The 20,727-nt window shown below is 40.7% G+C and overlaps 2 protein-coding genes across 4 annotated transcripts in view; both read left to right on the top strand.

Annotated features, from left to right (window-relative positions):
- The window catches only part of LOC121665606 (uncharacterized oxidoreductase ZK1290.5-like), a 45,767-nt gene extending 33,779 nt beyond the window's left edge, over positions 1–11,988 (top strand). Inside the window, exons 5-8 of one of the 2 annotated variants that reach the window (XM_042030018.1) lie at positions 3,834–4,016; positions 4,535–4,594; positions 6,768–6,869; positions 11,712–11,988. In XM_042030018.1, coding sequence (XP_041885952.1) covers positions 3,834–4,016; positions 4,535–4,594; positions 6,768–6,863 — 339 coding nt within the window. In that variant the 3' untranslated portion in view covers positions 6,864–6,869; positions 11,712–11,988. Of the gene's footprint in view, positions 1–3,833; positions 4,017–4,534; positions 4,595–6,767; positions 6,870–7,541; positions 7,611–11,711 lie in introns of those variants that run through there. The other variant, XM_042030019.1, reaches the window with a different exon arrangement.
- A 1,151-nt stretch (positions 11,989–13,139) lies between these two features.
- Positions 13,140–20,287, top strand: S1PR1 (sphingosine-1-phosphate receptor 1). Of its 2 annotated transcripts, none has more exons than XM_042030015.1 (2): positions 13,140–13,245; positions 17,489–20,287. In XM_042030015.1, exon 2 carries the CDS (start codon positions 17,621–17,623, stop codon positions 18,758–18,760), a length of 1,140 nt encoding a protein of 379 aa, XP_041885949.1. In that variant the 5' UTR covers positions 13,140–13,245; positions 17,489–17,620; the 3' UTR covers positions 18,761–20,287. The 2 variants fall into 2 exon arrangements, with proteins under 2 accessions (XP_041885949.1, XP_041885948.1); XM_042030014.1 differs by lacking the exon at positions 13,140–13,245 and adding an exon at positions 16,202–16,351.
- The last annotated feature ends 440 nt before the right edge of the window (positions 20,288–20,727 follow it).

Raw genomic sequence — 20,727 nt, 5'->3', positions numbered from 1 at the left:
GGGGTTGGAGAGGGGCCCTGCTAGTCATTTCTTTGAGGTGCTACACAGCATTGTTCTGAATTGAAAACAAAATCCAACAATGAATTACCCATACCACTGCAAAGTGCCCCACCTTGAACACTTTTGTTATAGCATTAATTTATACTTTTCTAGAGTTAAAGGAATCTTATAAACTATACTTCAGATTATCCTCAAAAGAGTATTTATTCTGTTTTTTGCTTAGTGTTAGAGAGTTACTGAATCTGACGGTGAGATTACTTAAGTACCATCAAATAAGTAATGAATTTCTAAATTCAAATTGGGACTGGAAATGCTGTGTTGAGTTCTTATTTCACTGTCCACAATTTATAATACAGTTTTTTTGCTATATTTATGCATAAAATAGTGTACTATTTCAATGGACTTCTAAATGCAAAACATTTGCAAATAGTCATTGTATACAAAGTCTAAATATTGAAGAAACGAGTGGAGGAAAACCACTTCCCTTTTAGAATTCAGGGTGTTCTTACAACTACAACAGTCCTTTTAACAACAGTTAAAATTGAAAATTGGGGATGTTCTTCTGTGAAGAGGAAAAATGAGGAAGGCAGGAGAAGTAAGCAATACTTCTATTTTACAAACCAAGTTTTAAGTACTGCCTTTCTTCTCAGTTCCTGGAAAAAAACCCCAGTATTGTCATATCTTTTAAAGAAGTAGGAAAGGCCTGTCTTTTCAAGAATATTGTCTTGCTAAGTTATTTTTTAATAAATAATAATAACCTTTTAAAATTTCAATATACTATTAAAAGTACTGGTAAACACTGTAAATGATGGTACTTTATTCTAGCATCACATAGAGTGAAACTTACAACCTGGAAGTTCGAGGTTTGTATGCCAGAGTTTATAATTGACTTGGCAGTAGGAAGTTTGGATTTATGCTCAAAGAAATCTTTGAAGTCTCTCTGAAGGCTCATAGGCCTGTCACTCATTACAGGAAAAAAATACATTTTATAAGTATTTAATAAATATATGTTTCATTTACTAAAGCAATGTACTGAACCCAAATATAAACTGTTCCTCCATGAATTCCATGTAGGAATGCTCATCAATACTTTTCCAGTTTTGGAGAAGTGCAAATTACTGTGTAATGACCTCAGAGAGACTTAGTTATGTTGTTGATATTGCCATTAACACTGATTTCTATTGTGTAAATTTGTACAAGGTAGAAATGTATATAAGACATTAGAAAACAACCCCTTTGTACATAAACTCACCTGAACTGTTCCTCTATATAGGAAATATTTACAGGCTTGTATTTCAGTTTCATAAAAAGAAATAATTGTAAGACAGCATTCCCACTGAGAAAATTACTGAATTCCAGATGTGCAGAAACTTTATCATGTGAAAAGGACCACAGCAGGGTGGAAAGAGTAAGACCTCTGTGCACCATCATCTGAGGTATGACTTTCTAGGGCCATGTGTCAGGATTGTTAGTGGGCTCAACTTTTCCCCATTTGCTATGACTGTTGTAAAAAACCAGCCCTTTGGTTGGAGGTCCCCTGTGGCTGAGCAAGTAGCAGCTGTGAAGTTCTGTAATGTGAACTGCAAACTGTTCTGTTAAACAGATGCCAGTTTTTACATGCCAGTCAATCAGGGTAGGGAGCCAGAAAAGATCAAGATCTTCCTCTGCCATCATGTGACAGACAGCCCTTGCCTGAGAGAAGTCTGGTGATGAAAATAGCAAGGGTGGGGCAAGGCAGGAAGTAGGAATTGTTATTTTGAGGGGAAGCAAAGTTGACCACTCACCTTATGCCTCTTGTAGCTCAGGATCCTAGTCCCTTGCATTGAGATACTGCTAGAACCTTCCAGAACGTTTTTATTTTTAAAAAATAAATTTTATTTTATGCATTTGATTATTTTAGTAATATATCTATCTAAGAAGAAAAATACTTGCTTCTACCAACACACTACTCCATGTGACAAAATCTGAATCACAAAATTTGGGAGTCTCTTGATTCAGAGAAAGGCACAAAATATGATCTTTTCAGGTGGGAAGTAGTTGTTGCTATGTATTCTGCTTGTGAAGCAGGCAGGTGATATCTCAGCATACTGCTCTTGATTTAAGCATTTCTGGTGTAACCTGGAACTGTGCTGCCTGGAATCTTACTAAACCAGCAGGTAAATTCTGCTTGCAGTTTAATTAGTAGTAAATGCTGAATAAGTCACATGATGCCATAGAGGCACTGCAGATGTTTCAGAATTTGATCCTAAATATGTAATTCTTTATTTAATATTTTCTGAGCTACATTATTTGCTATACTTAGTGTAAAGAACAGCTGCTAAAATTGCTTATTACTCTTGTAATAATCCAGTAATACACCCTGCATGCTCTTTCTTTTCTCCCCTCGTAATTTTGCATAGATACAATGAGAATATTTCGTATTCAGCTCAGGTGCAAACAAATGAATAACTGTATGACCTAAGCACTGCTCTCACACATTTAAATGTGAAATACAAAGGGTACTCAAAGGTCAAGAAACATCAAAGGTTGAAGACATGGATGTCTGCTGCTTGAACCTTGTTCCCGAGTCCACCTAGTAATTTAGATCATAGCAGCTTTAGGCTGACTCAGCCCAGCCTTCCAGGGGCACAGTTTTTTCTTAGCTCATGTTGAATGACTGCCAGTCTATTGTTCCTGACTATTGTTGTCTGCAAAGACAACATGTACTAAAGATGAGAAACAGGAAATGTTCATTTGTCCTCTTTGTGGCAGAAGAAATTTTCCAGATTCCACGTGTTGAGGTAATTGCTCAGAAGAGTATTTTTCTTCAAAATGCGCAAGAGTTCGATCCCTGGAACAATGGTGATGAGCGGTCACAAAAATCCATCACATGATTACGTGTTTTGTAAAAGAAAACACTACCCACTTTCATCAAAATGCAGAGGAATGTATGCTTCTTACAATGCATAAACTGTGAAATACTTATTTAAATAACTTATTAAAGAATATTACAGAGTTTCTCTTTTGGCTTTAGCTACATGCCAGAATACGTCTCTCCTCTGAGATCATTACTGTCCAATAACAACTTCTTCGTTTTGCTCCCAACAACTGTGTCTTTGTAGCTTGTTACTTTTCCTCTTTTAACTGGTTCTTGGCAATTTGTGATCTTCCTTCCTACAAAGGGTCTCCTTCACACTTCATTCCACAGCATGATTGCTTCCCTGCATAAGCTGATGGTGACACCACACACAGAATACAGGACTTGCCATGTGCAATCCATGCCAACAGGCTTTGCTTCCAAGGTCAGGTCCTCACCCTAAGCAAACTGTTCTGGTTGGTCTCTGCAAACCCAGCCCCTGCTCAGCCCCCTTCCCTTGCCTGTGCAACTCAAAGATCATTAGAAAGAATCATTAGTGAAGAAACAGGAAAGGACATAGATTTGGGGAAGAGAAAGTAGTCTCAAAGCACCAATAAAAAAGACCTGATGCTGACTTCCACTGTGCATCTGTATATATTTCTTAAAAACAGAGCAGTATTGAAAGTCCAGCTGCAGGTCAGGCAGACAACTGCACCTTGTTTCTGAGGGAAACATAAAATAAGGTAACTGTTGTGCCAATTACTGGTAAAATACTTGTTGATTAATACCCTTCATGTGTCTTCTAAAACTAATACCTTACACCTACTTCCCAGAAGCAATGATTTCACCCATTTTATTTTTATTATTATTTATTATTATTTATTATTCACCCATTCTATTTTTAAAACAAGAGAAAAATTATATTCATTTTCATTGATGTTTGCTATGAAACATAGTCTCAGGGTTTTTACTAAAAGTTTATTTCTGTTTATCTAAGGTTGAATACCACCCTTTCCAAAGACCTCAGGAGCTGGTTGATTATTGTCGGAGAAGAGATATTGTTTTTGAAGGCTACTGTCCTTTAGCCAAAGGTGAAGCACTCACACATCCTACTATCATTCAGCTGGCAAAGAAGTATGGCAGAACTCCAGCACAGATTTGCATACGCTGGAGCATTCAGGTAATGGAGGGTGGTAATAAAAATGTGCCTTCTTTCTCAGGAAAAAAATGCAAATAGTTTGGGGTTTGTGCATCAAACCAGAATTTTTACAGAAGGTATTTTCTGCTTTCAGTATGTTGATATTGTGTGAACTGATGGCTGTACTGGAAATTCAGAATGTAGTTCACAAATCATGCCAGTATTTCAAATATTAATTATTTTAAATAATCTGGTTGTAGAGAATAAGAGCCACCAATAAGAGATGTTTCCAAAGTAAATGTTACAAGCAGTATCTCTCATCATTCCATTTCTGTCACCATGATATTTCTGTCACAGTTGATATAAACCACGTAATGTGTGTTGGAAGTCAACACAGTGTATATAACTGCAGTTTCAAATGGCATAGAGAAATGTCAATGTCCCCAAGAAAATGAAATTAAAACCTCAGAAGATGTGAGGAATTTATCGTAATGTTTCGAAGACAGATAATTTTCTTAAAAACTGCAGATTTTAATGATGAGAAGCATTATTCTTTTCAGAATGGAATTGTCACTATTCCAAAGTCAACAAAAGTGGAGCGGATAGAGGAAAACTGCAAGGTAAGATTTGGTTATGCACTCAAGTCTGACTAAAGTAAGAGTTTTTAATATTTTGGTCTGCCTTCCCATTTTCCTTCCCAGTTCTATTCTGGGGTAACTCAGTCAAAATTGGCAAATGATGGTATCATAAAATGACCACAATGTAGGAAAAAACCATAACTCACAAATGTCAGAAAAGAACTGGAGAACTAATCACTGTGTATAAAGAAAAATCCATAGAAGACCTTTTGTAGTTGATTTTTTAATTAATAGTTCTATTTACTACTTGTCTGCTTGTAGAACATCTAATCTGCTTATGGTTACATTCTTTTTGTGACAGGCACGTAGGTCAAGTTTGGATGCTATGCATAACAGTTTTATGAAAGCTTTAACTTGGGGATAACTTCCAGGGGAAGATGGGACCTTCCAGGGAGATCGCAGTCCTGCCAGAGCTGCCTCTTCCCCTACTTTCTCCTTCTACTCAACATGCAGAAAAGGTCCCAGCATGAAGGGGCTGGACAAAGAAAAGTGGGAATGAATGAGAATTGGCAGCATGATTCCTCCTCCACACCTTTTTTAAATTTCCTTTTCATACCAAATAGTTTTAATTCATTAATTTCTTTGGCTCTCTATTTCTCTAATCTGAAATTGTTCTTTCTTTAGGGGAGGCAAAACCACAACTTACTGTTATTGTATGAACTGTTTTAGCAAATCAGGAAAAAACTTTGCAAGAAGACAGGAAACTTCTGTCTGCTATTTTTATCCTTCTCTGTGTCTCTCTCTCTGTGTGTGTGTGTGTGTGTGTGTGTGTGTATATGTGTGTAGGTGTAAATCAATATACACATAATGAGGCTTTCTGCTGGTGGCCATGCCTGTTTATGTAGCTCCTGCCTTGACTGTTTATTCTGACATACATACTGCCTTCTGTGGTACAAGCACAGCTGCTTGTGGTACTGTATTGGGAATCAGATCAGAGAACAAAACCAGTTTAAAAATCCTTCCTTATGCTTTATTTTCCCCGGTGATATTTTAAATCCAGATTAATTTTACTTTTTACAGAGTTTACTCTATGGCACCACCAATTCATTTCACACAACGGAGGAAATGTGTTACATCCAAACTTAAAACACTTAAGATGGAGAGAGAAAGAAACTGGCACAGTTGTTTATCACATCTCCCTTTTTTTCTTTCCCTCGTGTTTCTGTGTTGGCTTGAGTCTCTACCACTTCTGGTCAAGCTGGTCCTCATTAAACCCTCAGTATATAATATATAGGGTTTCTAGTTCTGTAACTGGTCCCTGGTTTAAGCTTAAAAGGCTTGAGAGAGCACTGAGATTTGACTACAAGGATCATTCCAGAAAACAGTGGTTGCTGGATAATGCAGGATGGGAGGAGTTCATTTGGCTACAGTTCAGGCTCCACAGAATCTTTTTACTGAGCACAGAGGAGCTCTGACAACGAGAACAGAAGCAACTTCCTGATGATAATGTCTCAATAGGACACCTGCTAAGAAAGCACTGACACCATCGTTCACATCGCAGGTCTGGCCACAGGAGAAGTCAGTGGCTGTAAGAACCTGTGTTTGAAGACAGGTGATTGCTTTCAAGTTTGAGTTAGTACTGAGGCACTGTAGCACTCTTTCTGTATTTAGCTGATTGGTAAAAGTTTTGTCAAAGTAGAGTCATAGAAAAGATAGACAGCCTTTGGTTTGCTAGCTTTGTGAATGTCCCGATATCTTCTAAGAATTCTCTTTGTCTAAAGTCTTAGAAAGAGAACTGTAACACTCTAAACTGAACATTGGGATATAAGTGAAATACTGAGCTCATTCTTTCAAAGAGATTGCTATCAGGGTATTCCTATACCTCTAGCAGTGACAACAGAGAGTGCTGTCAAAACCAGCCCAGACACTACCCTTGTCTTGGGCCCTTGCCTGAGGCATGAAGGCTACAAAACCATCTTAACATAGTCTGCAAATAAAAATAAGTCACTAAAGGAGCCAAACACCCAGTGGAGCCTGTCATCTTGATGGAGTACTTTTCTATGACAAAACATAAGAAGAATTTTCCAAAGGAAAAATATATAAAAATTCAGCCTCACATTTAAATGAATTTTGGTCAGTTAAATACTAGAAGATATATCAGGTTGTTGATTCTCATCATGTGTTCATGATGTTAACTATATATGCATTCCTGCAGGTGTTTGATTTTACAATAGAAGAAGATGATGTTGAAATTCTGAATGGAATGCATGATGGGAGACATGTTTCCTGGGATCCAAGTTTCATTGTGTGAATCAAGGTTTGAGCTATTTTTGCTTTCTTGGGGATCAGCGAGTCATGCCATGTAAGTTAAATTCAGAGAAGGTTACAGTAAGAATCTAATCATGATAGTGATGTCTGCTAATAATGATCACTGATTTGAAATCCTTAACACTGGCAACAGACGAAAGGCATGTTTGAGGGTAGCACTTTTGTACAACCCTCAAGAGATTTTCTATTTCCATCTCAAATGCTTTTCCTTAGTTCAGTGAAGTCCATGCGAAGACTCCTATTTATACCATGGACTCTGCATCAGGCTGTTTAATTCAAAGTGCACGAGGAGATACTCCGTGAAAAATGTAGGGAAAAAATGCTACCTGTTAGTGTACAATATAGGTGTTGAATATGAAATAATTTTTCAAGTACTTTGTAAGACAGATACAATATATGACGAAGAAAAATCTGGATAAAAAAAATGTTACTGCCATTATCATAACAGTATTTATGTTGTACAATATACTGCAGATCTCCATCAAAAATATAATCCCATTGTAATACACAATATCTGAGCATCACCAAAAATGTTTTATGCATATCACAGCATTACTATGGCATTACTCAGATAGTTCTATGCATATTACTTACTAGCCTGTAGATAAACCAAAGTAGAAATCTTTCCAGACAAGTCCATGTACAAATAAACTATTTACAGGGCCAAGAGGTGAGCAGTGAGCTCCAAGAGCCAAAGAGACATCTTTGTTATTACTTACTGGAAATTGGGGTGAGTTTTGTGTAGCTTTTTGTGAGAACTAGTTTAGCTTTCATTTTGGGTTTGTTCAGGAAATCTCATTGAGAAACTATACTGTTGTTCAGATTTTCTTATAAAATAGGTGTCTATATAGAGAGATAAATATGGATATATGTAGCCCACAGATCTGTTTTGAGAAATACGCCTGCAGAATCTACTGGCTTAGTATTCAACTTCTAGTCGCATTGGTTTGATATTTTAGGAGTTCCTGTGTCTAGAAAGGTATGGAAAATCTGATTATGATTTATATTGTGTGGACTTCCTGAGGCAGTTTTCCCAGTGGTGTTCTGCTTTAGTCATATTGGGAAACAAAGCTCCTTAGCTTTTTATCAAGAAGTGACTTACAGCAATCATATATTTTAGCCTGCATTGTTTGTCCTCAAAGTGTAGAGCTTCTATGCAGCTTGGCTAAAATCCAGACAATTTTACCTTTTGGATAACAGCTCCTCAGAATTATTGTCTAGTTTTTTCTGGTAAACTTTTCCACAAAAATTTGGCTAGATTTGCCTCTAGAATCATTTTTATGAAAAACAAGGTATTGTATGAAATGCTGTTCACTAATACCTGCACAGTGTGTTGTTCTGAGAAATATACACAATCTCCACAGCAAGGTTATTTTCTAGTTTCAAGCATGGCCTGCAGTCTGGGGAGCTCCAGTACCTGGGAATGCCACTTTAGGTGTCTAAGAACAGCTCTGTACCAGGCTCTACTGTTGTGATGAGGGGTTCAGTAGTCAGTCCAAACAGTAAAGCTCATTTATAAAACTAATGTAATTTTTAGGCTTTTTTTAGCTTTTGCAGAAAACTATGGCAATGACTAAGTGAAAGTTGGAAAGATTTCAGAAACAAACCTTTCTACCAGTGGCTATCAGCTAATACTGCTTTTGAAAAGTCACTTTATAGAATAACACCTTAGCAATATAAAAAAACCTCAAACTGTGCTGTTGAGGTACTTCTTACTTCACAGTGTATCTGAATTAATAGAACAAGGACTAGAAGTGAGTCATGTGCCTAATATTCCCTAAATATGGCTTTTGGCAGTGATGACTTTCTAAGAATTTAAAAAACACAAGTTGGGAGTTTCACTTCTAGTTCTCTCTGAAGAAACAGACATCACATCAACATACTGCTTCCAACATAAATGATGTGCAGAAGGAACCAAATCCTTATGTAGGTTAGCAAATTCTAGCTCCAGTATTACCAGAACAGGGTCAGTTAGGACTAGCTACGTGGCTAGAGCTCCATAATGGTTAGAACACTTGGGGTTTTTGCACTTGACTCTGGCTGGTCACCTCCCTGTTCTGAGCTAATTGGAATTAAACCTGATTTTCTTGCTAATGCCCCACATAGGTGACCTTAGGCTACAGTGAGAATGGCTTTGAATTCATTAATATATTTCAGTGTTCCTCTACAATGTTTCTGGTGTCTGCACCTGCTTTTGTGAGGAAGGCAAGCCACCATTTTCTCAATCTAGGTCATAGTATCTAAGCAGTTCAATGAGTAATGAGAGGAATAATCAGAAGTAGTATTACTAAAAAAGCATTCTTCTTAGGGAGTAGCTGTGGCAAGTTACAGTTTTAATCTGATACTTTTCTAATTACATTCAGGGTGAATTGTTGTTGGTTCAGGACTTTTTTCTGTGGTGGGATTTTTTTCATTATTATTTTGTTATCTTTCCTGGCATTTCCATTGCTGCCAATTAGTGGCTTTATAACTACAGAAGAGTTTAATTTTAGCTGTGTACAAAGTGAGGTGTAATTTGAGACGATACAAGCTGGGACTCAGCTGACCCAAGCTATCTTTCTCCTAGGTGTGATGAGCAGTTTTGCACATTGTGCCTCACTAATAGCCATTGTTTTCTGCTAGAAGCTATAATGGCCCAAGAGACTGAAACCCTGTTATTTCCTGTGGCCTTGGCATCTATCACTGAAGCCTCTTTCTTTGAATGTAGTGGTATTCACAAGCTTTATACCATGTTTGTTAATTTACAATCATTGAGCAAGTCCTCTTTTGGTGAGGTTGCAGAAGGAAAGACAGACTTGGTGGATTCATATTTTATGCTCCTATCTTACAACTACATTGGCATTACTCTTGCAGTAATAGTTTTCTTCCTAAGCAAAGGTGGCTGAAGAATAAGTCCACATCACCCCATCCAAATGAACCTTTCTAAAGTACTGCCAACACTGATCAAAGAAATAAGACAACTAATAAGAAATTGGCAAGTGAAGATTTAGGAGTAGCAGGGAGGAGTGATTTATGGTAATAGAAGACCAAAAGGATACAAAAGTGCTGGACATACAAAACCAGGAAGTTGATTTCCATTTTTTATTTCTTCTTCAGTTAGCCTGGAGGTGCTCATTTTTTAAGATTTTGTTTTGTTTTTAACTCAGAATTTATCTCGCAAGTGAATTCTTGGAATTATATTCTTCCCCAGGGTTGAAACTCTTGTTCTTATTTCTGTAAAACAAACTTCCCCTAGAGAGAAAAGTTTTTCACCTTTCTACAGTGACCCTTTTTAAGATACATCAATGCATCCATTTCATCTGTGTAACCCATCATCTTGCCAGTAGGATCAGGGAATACACCAGAAAACTGAAGGCACTTTTTCTTCCCTATCATTATGTCATTTATGGTGGTGACTGATTGGGACACTCCTTTTCAGTTGAGATAAACCATTACTTAAAATAAGATGCAATTTATCAGTGCTATCTACCTAAGTGCAGTCAGCTGCCTTTGCAGGAGCTCTGTGACTCCAAGTGGAAGGAAACTCTCTTGAAACAAACAAGGAAAAGAAAAATATAAACTAAAAGTCAGTGAAAAGGGTGAGGCCATTTTCTGTGCAGCCAAGTAGTTTCCTGCCTGACTCTGAGTAGCTTCCTCTCTTATTTTTCTTGCTTCTTTCTGCTTTTCATCTCTTATAGTACAGGAGATGAAGGCACCTAAGAATGTTACATTGGAAAATAATGGAAATGGCTTTTTAAAGTGCATATTCAGGAATTTTTTTTAATCAGGCTGCAGAAGTGTTTCTGTCACACCTGTCCCCCCAACATGACTTCCAAGGCATTATTTTCCGAGTAGCACATGTAAAAAAGAAACTTTAATACTGGTAAGTTCACAAATCTACTAGGCCAAGCCAACTGAATAATATTCACACCTCTTTTTGCACTGCGGTTAACCCATGCTCTTGAAAATGGGGTAAAGGTGGTGTAGCTCTTGCTGCTACTGATTGAATCCAAGGCAGTTAATTCCTTCCACATTGCCACACCCCTTCCAAAGCTTTGAAGCTCACCTCTCACTACTGTGCATTGGGTAAAAATAACAGATAAGCCAACCTTCTGAAAATTTTTTGTGTTGCTGTGTTGGGAGACTTTTCACGTACCTAGTTTGTTTTTTTTTTTTAACTTTTTGCACCCTCCAGTAAGATATCTACACACTTGAAAGAAAACTGACTATTCGCACTGTATTTGCCAGTGCTGTAATATGTATCACTCTATAGGGCACTGTAGGTGTGGCCAAAGCTGTGGGATGTGCTGCTCCACGGAGCCCAGCACCGACTAACTGTAGCAGATCTCAATGGCTGTGCCCAAGAGGAATGTTTGTGATCGTAATAGTGGCCTGGCCAGCCAGTGCCCTTTGAGAAACATTCCGTAGTTGAACTACTAATAGGAAGTTCAAGAATATATTAGCAGTTTTATCATCCAGTTGTTTATCAACCAGCAGTTGATGATTGCTCCAAATATTAAAGTGTGTTACAGTTTCGGGTACAGTGATACCCATGCAAACTATTGCATGTCACTTTCTCAACTACTTCAATTCTTTCCCTTCAGACTTGAGCTTTTCCTAATAATATTGTCAGCTTAGTGATCTAAAAATAAAGTACAGATTCTCACAAAAATGAATATAGTAAACTTCTTAAAAATTCCTTTTAAAACAAAAAAGGCCACTTAATTAATGTTACTTATCAGTATCAAGAACTTAAAACCAGACCATCTAAATTAAAGAATACTAATACTGAACAAATATGTCTGCTTTAGTCTTTGCAATGTTCTCATGACTTTTTTTTTCTCCAAACCAGGTTTTTGATTCTAATCTGAGGAAAGAAGATATGGAATTTTTGAACACTGTGAATATCAACAGAAAATTAATTCATCTAACCTATTCCCTGTGGAAAGAATAATTTAAAACCAGATTGTTCTAAACTGGAAACGTGATGCAACTGAAATAATTTAAATAAGTTTAAACTAAACAATAAATCTGAATTTTTCTCTTAGGTATTCAGTATCACTCAAGAATCAATATAAATGGTTTGTATTTACTCTGATGTTAACAAATTAATAAAGTAATTTAATTTACTCTTTGTAGCTTTCTTACAGATGCAGAAATACTTCCAGTGTCTTCTCTGCTCCCTTGGAACTTTCTGGTATAGTCTCTCAGTATGAGTTATCTCACAATATTATCATTTTCTTCTGCCTTCATGTATTTCATTTAAGGTGTCATTTGAACCCATTTGAACAAATTAGGGTTTTGGGTTTTTTCCTTACATATTTTGAAAAGTATTAATTACTTGAAGGCACATCAGAGCACGCTACATTGCAAGTAAATCTTGACAAATGATTTAAAATACAGAATATTTGTTCAGGGATTTTAGCAGAATAATGAATCTGACTTTATATTTCTTCTAGTCATGTGAATTTTGGGGGATTCTGCAGGCCACTCTTGATATTTTCTTGGTGACCAAACCTGCACTCTGATACTGTTTCACGAATCTCCTGTCATGACCCAGCACTTCAGAGAGAAATGGCTCCCTTTGTGACCTAAGTTGCATCAGAATGAATAAAAGTAGTTTTTGCTTATATGGACAAAGACTTTTTAAAGTTCAAAAGAATGATGTGTTGGAGAAAAATCCTTTGCTAATCTCTCTTGCAGGAATTGTCACTATCTTTTCAAGATGGATAGCATTCAGACACTCTGATGCAATTGTGAGTTATCCAGCAGCACTGGCAGAGATCGGGCTGGTAGTGTCAGAGGCCATCAGTCTTTTGGTATGCAGGCATTGGGTGGACCCCAGCTTACAGCTTCTTTTCTGACAAGATCAAAACATTCTCCTGCAAGGAAATTGCTCTGTGACTAGCCAGGTTTCTGCAATCCCCACCACACTAAATTCTCACTGGAAGTTCCACAAGAACTTTGGCTGTCACACACAGTCAGTATTATTTTGTTGTTGTTCTCGACATTCCCTAAAACATGAGTTTCTGCTCATCCTAAAAACTGCCTAAGAGCATGTACGTATTCAGGATCCCTGTGAAGAATGCATCTGCCCTTTATGCTAGTAGACATATTGCAGAACATTTTTTTTAACCAGTTTACCCAGGTGAGGCATCTGTAATGTGTTGGTTTGGTGTCCTGATGTGTGCAGCCTTCCTGCTGGCATTTGACCAAGACCTGCATTCTGGTTATTTCTGAAATGCATCAATAACACTGTGTTGCTCTTTCTCCTTATTCTGACCATAGGCAATTCCAGAGTCAAGTTCTCAAAGGAGCTATATATACACTGGATTTCTGTAGTAGAAGTACAAGCTTCCTTATCATTGGACCAGGCAGTAGGAGAGGTACTGAGAAAAAGAGTTCTCATTCTGTTGGTGGCTTGTTCTCTGGGTGAGGCTGGAGTATAACCCTGATGTAAACCCCCTAACTAAACACTTACCAGCAACTACAGTTTTGGTAGAGTTGGCTGGACCAACCTGAGTTCACCTGTGTTTGTGTTTGAGCCCTTGTAAGCAGGTTAGAACCTGTGCAGTTGAGCCATGTTAACCCATCTTCTCTGAGGGTTTAGGCAGCCTTCAGTACAAATCCAGCTGATCTGGCTTCATTTGCCTGTGAAGAGTGAAGCTATATTTCAGTTTCCCCTTTGCAAAAATGTCAAGAAGGCTGTAAATGTGTGTGGTCATCTAAGTTGAATGATGCTTTTTGTGATACAAATACCCAACATTTTTGGAGTGCAACTGAAATTGCCTGCATATTTTGCCCAGTGCTGCACCTCAGTTGGGGCAACTCCTTGTATAACTATAGGCTGAGATGAAGAAGGACTTGGGGGTGCTGGTGGATGGGAGGCTGAACATGACCTGGCAATGCGAGCTTGCAGCCCACAAAGCCGGTTGTATCCTGGGCTGCACCATAAGCAGTGTGGGCAGCAGGTCAAGGGAGGGGATTCTGCCCCTCTGCTCTGCTCTGGTGAGACCCCAACTGCAGTGCTGTGCCCAGCCCTGGGGTTCTCAGCACAGGAAAGACATGGACCTGTCAGAGCAGGTCCAGAGGAAAGATGCAGATAATGATCACAGGGCTGGAGCACCTCTTAGAAGGAAAGGCTGAGAGAGTTGGGTTTGTTCAGCCTGGAAAAGAGAAGGCTCTGGGATTACTTTATTGTGGCGCTTCAGTATCTAAAGAGGGCCCTACAGGAAAGCTGGAGAGGGACATTTTACAAGAGCATGTAGTGACAGGACGAGAGAATGGCTTCAAATTGAGAGAGAGTAGATTTAGTTCAGATATTGCTAAGAATTTCTTTGGTGAGGGTGGTGAGGCCCTGGAACAGGTTGCCCAAAGGGTGGATGTCCCATCCCTGGAAGTGTTCAAGGCAAGGTTGGATGGGGCTTTGAGCATCCTGGCCCAGTGGAAGGGGCCCCTGCCCATGGCAGCAGAGTAAGAACTTTAAGGTCCATTCCAACCCAAACCATTCTGATGGTTCTGTGATTTTACACAGCCTCTGACAATTAATTTGTTGGATGTCACATCTCTGAGTTGGTGTCCTCTCAGTTGGTAACCAGTAGTTTGAACATGAAAGCCTGCACATCTGACTAATGAAACCCTGAGTCATTCTATCCTTTAATTAAAGCATGTTCCTTTAATAAGTTCCTCTTACTTAAAATTATGTGAGAATTATTTCCTAGAGGAAAATGCCTAATGAATGCACTTTTATTTAGTATTTTCTGTATATTAGATAAATAAGGGGGAAAGCTTGAAATATCTGGGGTATGTCAGGCAGTTGCAGGGGATGCATATGTCAACCTCAAGCATGATTTATCTTGTGTGCCTTTTCTGACAGTTGTGACTTAACGGCTGTATTTTCCTCCAGGCTCTCAGGAGGCTGAATATCTTTTCAAGTTTCTAGCTTTGCGGTGGAAGAGTAAATGTCTGTTTGCTGGTGTAATTTATCTGAGTCATTCTGGGAGAGGCGTGGAGCAATTGAAGCATGACTATTAGCATAAATAGGAGAGGGACCCTCTTCCTGAGGGTACAGTACTCATACTTTCAGAGGAAAGGTGCTTCCCCATAACAACTGCTACTGCTAATTGACGGGCACTATGCTATAAGCTGAAAGACCTAATATATTGAGCTCTGGCCTATTGTGATATTCTTTTGCATTTCAATTTGGAGTTAACAAAAGCAGAGCAAGGAGGGAAGGGGAAAATTTCTGCAGTAAGTGCAACAGTAGAATACCACCAGAGCTGGCATTTCACACACACCAAAGGTGGTTTTTCTTTTAAAAGTTTGAAGGGAGAAGGAATTCTAAAATCTAAAGTCACTTCTGTATTTGTCTTTATGTAATACAGCGGTAACAGTGTTACATAGTTGCCATTGCCAATTTTGTTTCTAAAAAAATGTATTTAAAACTTCCTACTTTCTAACATGTAGGTATTTTACGGCATTCCCTGAACATGTAGAGGTTGATTTTGGGTTGGGGGGGTGGGGGGTAGGTGTTTGTTTTTGGGGTCCTTTTGCATGTGGGAACACCAACACCTGGTGCTGTTTGACAGTGGCAGAAACTGAGCTTATCCCCCATGGGCCAGCTCTGGCTTCTGCCCCGCAGCGTTCAGCCTGGCACCATGCTTGCCCCATCGGGCTGCTGCCTGCCCGGGGGGAGCCGCTGGTGAGTCACTGCAGGCCACGAGTGCGGGTGGCAGCCACCGGGCCTGCCAGGGCAAAAACACACCTTGGTGTAGGGAGAAAATGGAAGAGCTTCTCCCAGGTGTTTCCTTAAACATGACTTACACTGTCCTCTAAGAGAGAGAACGGAGGTAGCATACCTCCAAAGGGATCCTGCCTTTGGCCATAGCCTTTCTGTGCCTACCCGGGGGGCAAGAAAGACGGGCGGGCGGGAAGCTGCCCCCGGCACCCCGCGAGGCGCAGGAGCCGTGCTCGGAGCCGGCCGGGCCGTGCCAACACCTCCTTCCCCGGAACGCCGGGTGCGCCCGGTAGCGGGAGGCGGCGGCTCCCAGGTCAGAGACGGCTGGAGCCTGGCTGCGACGTCCCCTCCCCGCGTCCCCCGGCCGGGCGAAGGGTCCCGCGGGGGAGTTCTTCGCCTCACGCCTTCCTGTGCTGCCCGCTGCGGCCCCGCGGGGTCTATTCCAGCGTGGGGTCTATTCCAGCGCGGGGTCTATTCTATTCCAGCGCGGCACAGCAGCGGCTGCTCACGCTCCGGCGGGCGGGGCGGGGCAGGGCCGGGGCGGCGGGCGGGGGTGTCCCGGCGGCGGCGGTGGCTGGGCCGGGCTGGGCGTGCAGGTCCGTGCAGGGAGGAGACAGGGAATCGGAAACGGGGTGGAGAGTGGCAGCTGCAGAAAGATTAAAACCACCGAGCCCCCCAGCCCGCCCACCGGAGTTGCTCCGCGGGCACGCAAGATGTGCGGGGCCGGTCTGGGCCCCGCGTCGCGCCTGAGCGAGGTAAGGCTCGCAGTCCCCCCAGCGCTGCAGTCCCCGCTCGGCGCGACCCCCGGGGCTACGAAACAAAAAAGAAGGGGTGGGGAGGAGGCTGCCCGGACCCCGGCGTGCCCGGCTGGGTGCCGCGTCCGGCGGAGGCAGTGCGGGACGCGAGCCGCGCGCGCTGGAGACCGAAGCGGAGCAGGAGCGGTGCGGATTGGAACCCGGGAATAGAGCAGGGACCTGAACCCACTGGCCTCGCACCTCTTGCTGTGCCCCGCGTAGGCTGCAGTTTAACAAATCTGCCTGTTCTTCTTTCCTTGAGTGATATTATGGGTTTAATTCTTTTAAAATGTCCACTAAAAACCTTCATATGTAAAGGGAGTTTCCTCTGTATGTGTATTCCTTAATTATGCCCATTTCAAAAGCTTGCAATACTAGTTATTTAAATGCAAAGGGTTTTTTTGACATTCTTTGTTTCAGACCCATGGAATGGGCTTGCTCTTTAGCTTAATTACATATTTTTCTTGCTTTTCTAAACTTTATACTGCTGTGGGTTTTGTAAAGCATGTTCTCACTTGCATTTAGCAAGGGCACCCCTTACCTGTTTACAGCTTTGAGATGATCTCTTGTTTATATTTACACCAGTGAATTTATCACTGAGATGGCATCAGTAAGTTGCGTAACTACCCCCTTCCAAAGTGTATTCTGACTTCATTAATGGAGGAGAATACGGGTCTCTTGTCAAGTAATTTCTGTGTAGACTGTCTTACATTTGGAGTTAAATTTCATCAAGCAAGCCCTTTCCCTTTCTAAATCTCTGCTATTGTATTTTCTGCTGAAGAAAAAAGACTAGAACTAACTGCTGGGGAGCTTTGAGATCTTTTGTGTTGGAAGAAGTCCAGTAATGCAGTCCTTGCTGACTCCAACTTGTTCAGTTCTGCGTGACAGAACTTTTTTTGTCCTACTACCTTTATCTATTGAATATGCCTAACCACCTTTTAAATGTATTTTACCAGCTGAATGAAACTGATTCACGTGTGAATATATTTATGACTGCGATGCACAGTTAAGCTAGCCGATTATCTTAAACCCTTTAGCATTTGCTACACTGTTTGTCTTCCTTCTTTTAACTCTGGGTTTTGTGCCTGTTGTTCTCAGGGCTTCAGTTTCTGAGGCTGTGCAGCAGTGCCGGGCAGGCTGTGGCGCCAAGGAGCTGCAGGGCAGCCACCGGGTTTGCGGTCGGCGTCACCGTCCGGTGGCCGCTGGGGGAGCAGTCCCCAGCCGGGCACCATGAACTCCGGCACCACTGCCCCGCAGAAGGTCACCAGCAACCCCACCAACACTGATGTCAACTATGTCATCAAAGAGCATTATAATTATACGGGAAAGCTAAATGAGAGTGTGGACACTGGAATTAAAGTGACGTCGGTGGTTTTTATCATCATTTGCTGCTTTATAATCTTAGAGAACATTTTTGTCTTGCTTACCATCTGGAAAACCAAGAAGTTTCACAGACCCATGTACTATTTCATTGGGAACTTGGCTCTTTCAGACTTGCTGGCTGGTGTGGCTTACACTGCCAACCTCCTGCTATCTGGACACAAAACCTACAGTCTGACCCCCAACCAGTGGTTTGTAAGAGAAGGCACCATGTTTGTTGCCTTGTCAGCTTCTGTGTTCAGCTTGTTGGCCATTGCCATTGAGAGATACATCACCATGCTGAAGATGAAACTCCACAATGGCAGCAACAGCTTCCGCTCCTTCTTGCTGATCAGTGCGTGCTGGGTCATCTCTGCGATCCTAGGGGGACTCCCGATCATGGGCTGGAACTGCAAGAACCTCTTGTCCAACTGCTCCACCGTGCTGCCTCTCTACCACAAGCACTATATTCTCTTTTGCACAACCGTTTTCACTGGCCTTTTGTTATCTATTGTTGTCCTCTATTGCAGGATCTACTCCATGGTGAGGACTAGGAGCCGCAGGCTGACATTTCGGAAAAACATTACCAAAGCTACTAGGAGCTCAGAAAAGTCACTAGCCTTGCTCAAGACAGTGATCATAGTCCTGAGTGTCTTCATTGCCTGCTGGGCTCCTCTGTTCATCTTGCTTTTACTGGATGTGGGGTGCAAAGTGAAGTCCTGCCCAATCCTCTATAAAGCAGAGTATTTCTTAGTACTGGCCGTGCTCAATTCAGCCACGAACCCTATCATCTACACCTTGACAAACAAAGAGATGCGCAGGGCTTTCATCAAGATTTTGTGCTGCTGCAAATGTCCCCCAGCAGATTCTGGGACCAAATTCAAACGGCCAATCATTGGGGGGATGGAGTTCAGCCGGAGTAAGTCTGACAACTCCTCACACCCACAGAAGGAGGACGGTGACCATCCTGAAACTATCATGTCTTCTGGCAATGTTACCTCATCTTCTTAGGAGTAACCATGGGGGTGTATTTCAGAGCCTTCCTCTGAAATCAGGGAGCTGGGACGCCTCCTGCTCACAGCAGCAGTGTTGGGCTGAGTGAGCAAGTAGCATTAGTTCTAATGAGGCAAACGGTGCACTTGCGAGGCTGGAGTTCAAGAAATGGGACAGACTGTTCTGGCTTGAAAATCTTTTTCCCTGGAGCATGTTTTGTCTTTGCACTGAGGCAGCTCAGGATTGTCAGGCGCATTCATATCCTGAAATCTCCTTAGTAACTCTGAAAGACTGATGCCTTGGTGAAATGATGCCTGGTGTGTGTGAGAGAAAGAGAGAGGGGGAGGAGGGAAAGGGAGAATGAATCTTTTTTTTTCCCCTGTGAGAAGAATGTGAAGTTTTTTCTCTTCACAGCAAACCACTGACACAAAGATCTTTCTGTACTGAATTTAGTGGTGGCCCTGGTATCGTTGGTAAGAAGTGTGTTTGTTTAGCACATAACATGGAAAGAGATCACACAAATATAACTTAGACCACATACAACCATAATTGGCATAATTTTGCAGAGCTTTTAGCTATGTCATAAGGTTGTATTTGCAGAGTCCAAAGCTCTTGGGGTTTTACTTAGCAAGATCATAGCTGTGAATTTTTGCTGTCAGTCTGTATTACATTTGAAGACCATGAGCTAGATTCTGCAGTTACTTTCACCTGTACAATTCCACTGGCTGCGTCAGATTTAATGGAGTAGCTCAGAATGGCATTTGGCCCCATATTTTGATTGCCTTCTTATTCTATAGCATTAAATACACAGCATTATCATGACAAATGCAAGGTAGAATTAAACAGCATTTCTCTTCAAGATGACCGAAAGTCTACATAAGAGTAAAAAATACTATTGGCAACAGTAGGATTTTTGCCTAAGTAAGAAGAGCTAAAAACTGAAAGTGTATTTCAGTGTCAGGTTCACAGTCTTTCCAAAAGTAAGGATCAGCTGGAAAATCAGAAGAGTACGTCGGGTTTCAGAAAAAGAAAAAGAAAGTTGAAGTGAAATGACTATAGATAAATGCACTTCCATAACAAAATGCAATACATTTTGGCACATTTTATTAATGTTTATAATTTCTGCAAAGATGTCTGTATTTTATCATGGAAGAAGTACCTGTCATTAAATTGAATGTATTTGTTTTACAGCATCATTTTTACTTCTCTGTTTTTCTAACCTGTGCTAATGGAGTTGAATGTGTACAATGTAAATAAGACACAGGAGTTTTCATGCGCCTAGAGTATTACTATAACAAAAGTGGTATATCTGGGATAGCTGAGAGCAACTGACTGATCTACAGTCATTGGCAACTCCTAGGACTGGTATTTTGTAAAGAAAATGTACTGCCTTTGTAGTAAAATTTCCAGTGCAATTAAACTGTTGGGTTTTATTTTTTTTTTCTGGTTTAAAAAATAGTATTTAAAATGTTTCTGACTTTTATTGTTCAATTTGCACATAGCTTTATTGACTTCTAAACATTAATAAACTGATTTTTTAAATGATTCTTTTATCAGATTACTAGCAGTTTTGGACTGTTGTAGTGGTTTCATGCCAGGTGTGGTTTCCTGTTGACAGAAGTCAGTGAAAGAATTCCTTGATTTTAGTACATACTGGAATTAAGTCAATTCTGTGGGGACATAATGTGTAATGTCACAGGATCATGTAAAATACAAAATTAATTTTGAACTGTAGCTTTTTTGTCAGCATGTACTGTATGGCTGAAATGCCACCAGAAGAATCTCTACAGTAGCAATCCTCCTCTGACAGCCAGTGAAGTACAAACAGGAGGAAAACAAGCTGCCTGCCAGTTTTACCTTGACTGCCTCGAGTAGAAAAGTGAAGTAATTCACTTGTATCACCAATATAATTTGTAAATTCAATTCTTAGCTTATTGCAAACATCAGGGAAGTTTATGAAACGCAGCATGATGGCCTCAACTGCG

The sequence above is a fragment of the Corvus kubaryi genome, unplaced genomic scaffold, assembly GCF_017639235.1.
Source record: "Corvus kubaryi isolate FWS band 111438036 unplaced genomic scaffold, C.kubaryi_AGA036_p1.0 37334, whole genome shotgun sequence".
Classification (NCBI taxonomy): Eukaryota; Metazoa; Chordata; class Aves; order Passeriformes; family Corvidae; genus Corvus; species Corvus kubaryi.
The sequence above is the reverse complement of the archived record's forward strand: the minus strand, read 5'-3'. Positions and strand labels throughout refer to the sequence as shown.

Coding starts and splice junctions, on each gene's coding strand:
- S1PR1 (XM_042030015.1), top strand. CDS start 17,621: ATGAACTCCGGCACCACTGCCCCGCAGAAGGTCACCAGCAACCCCACC.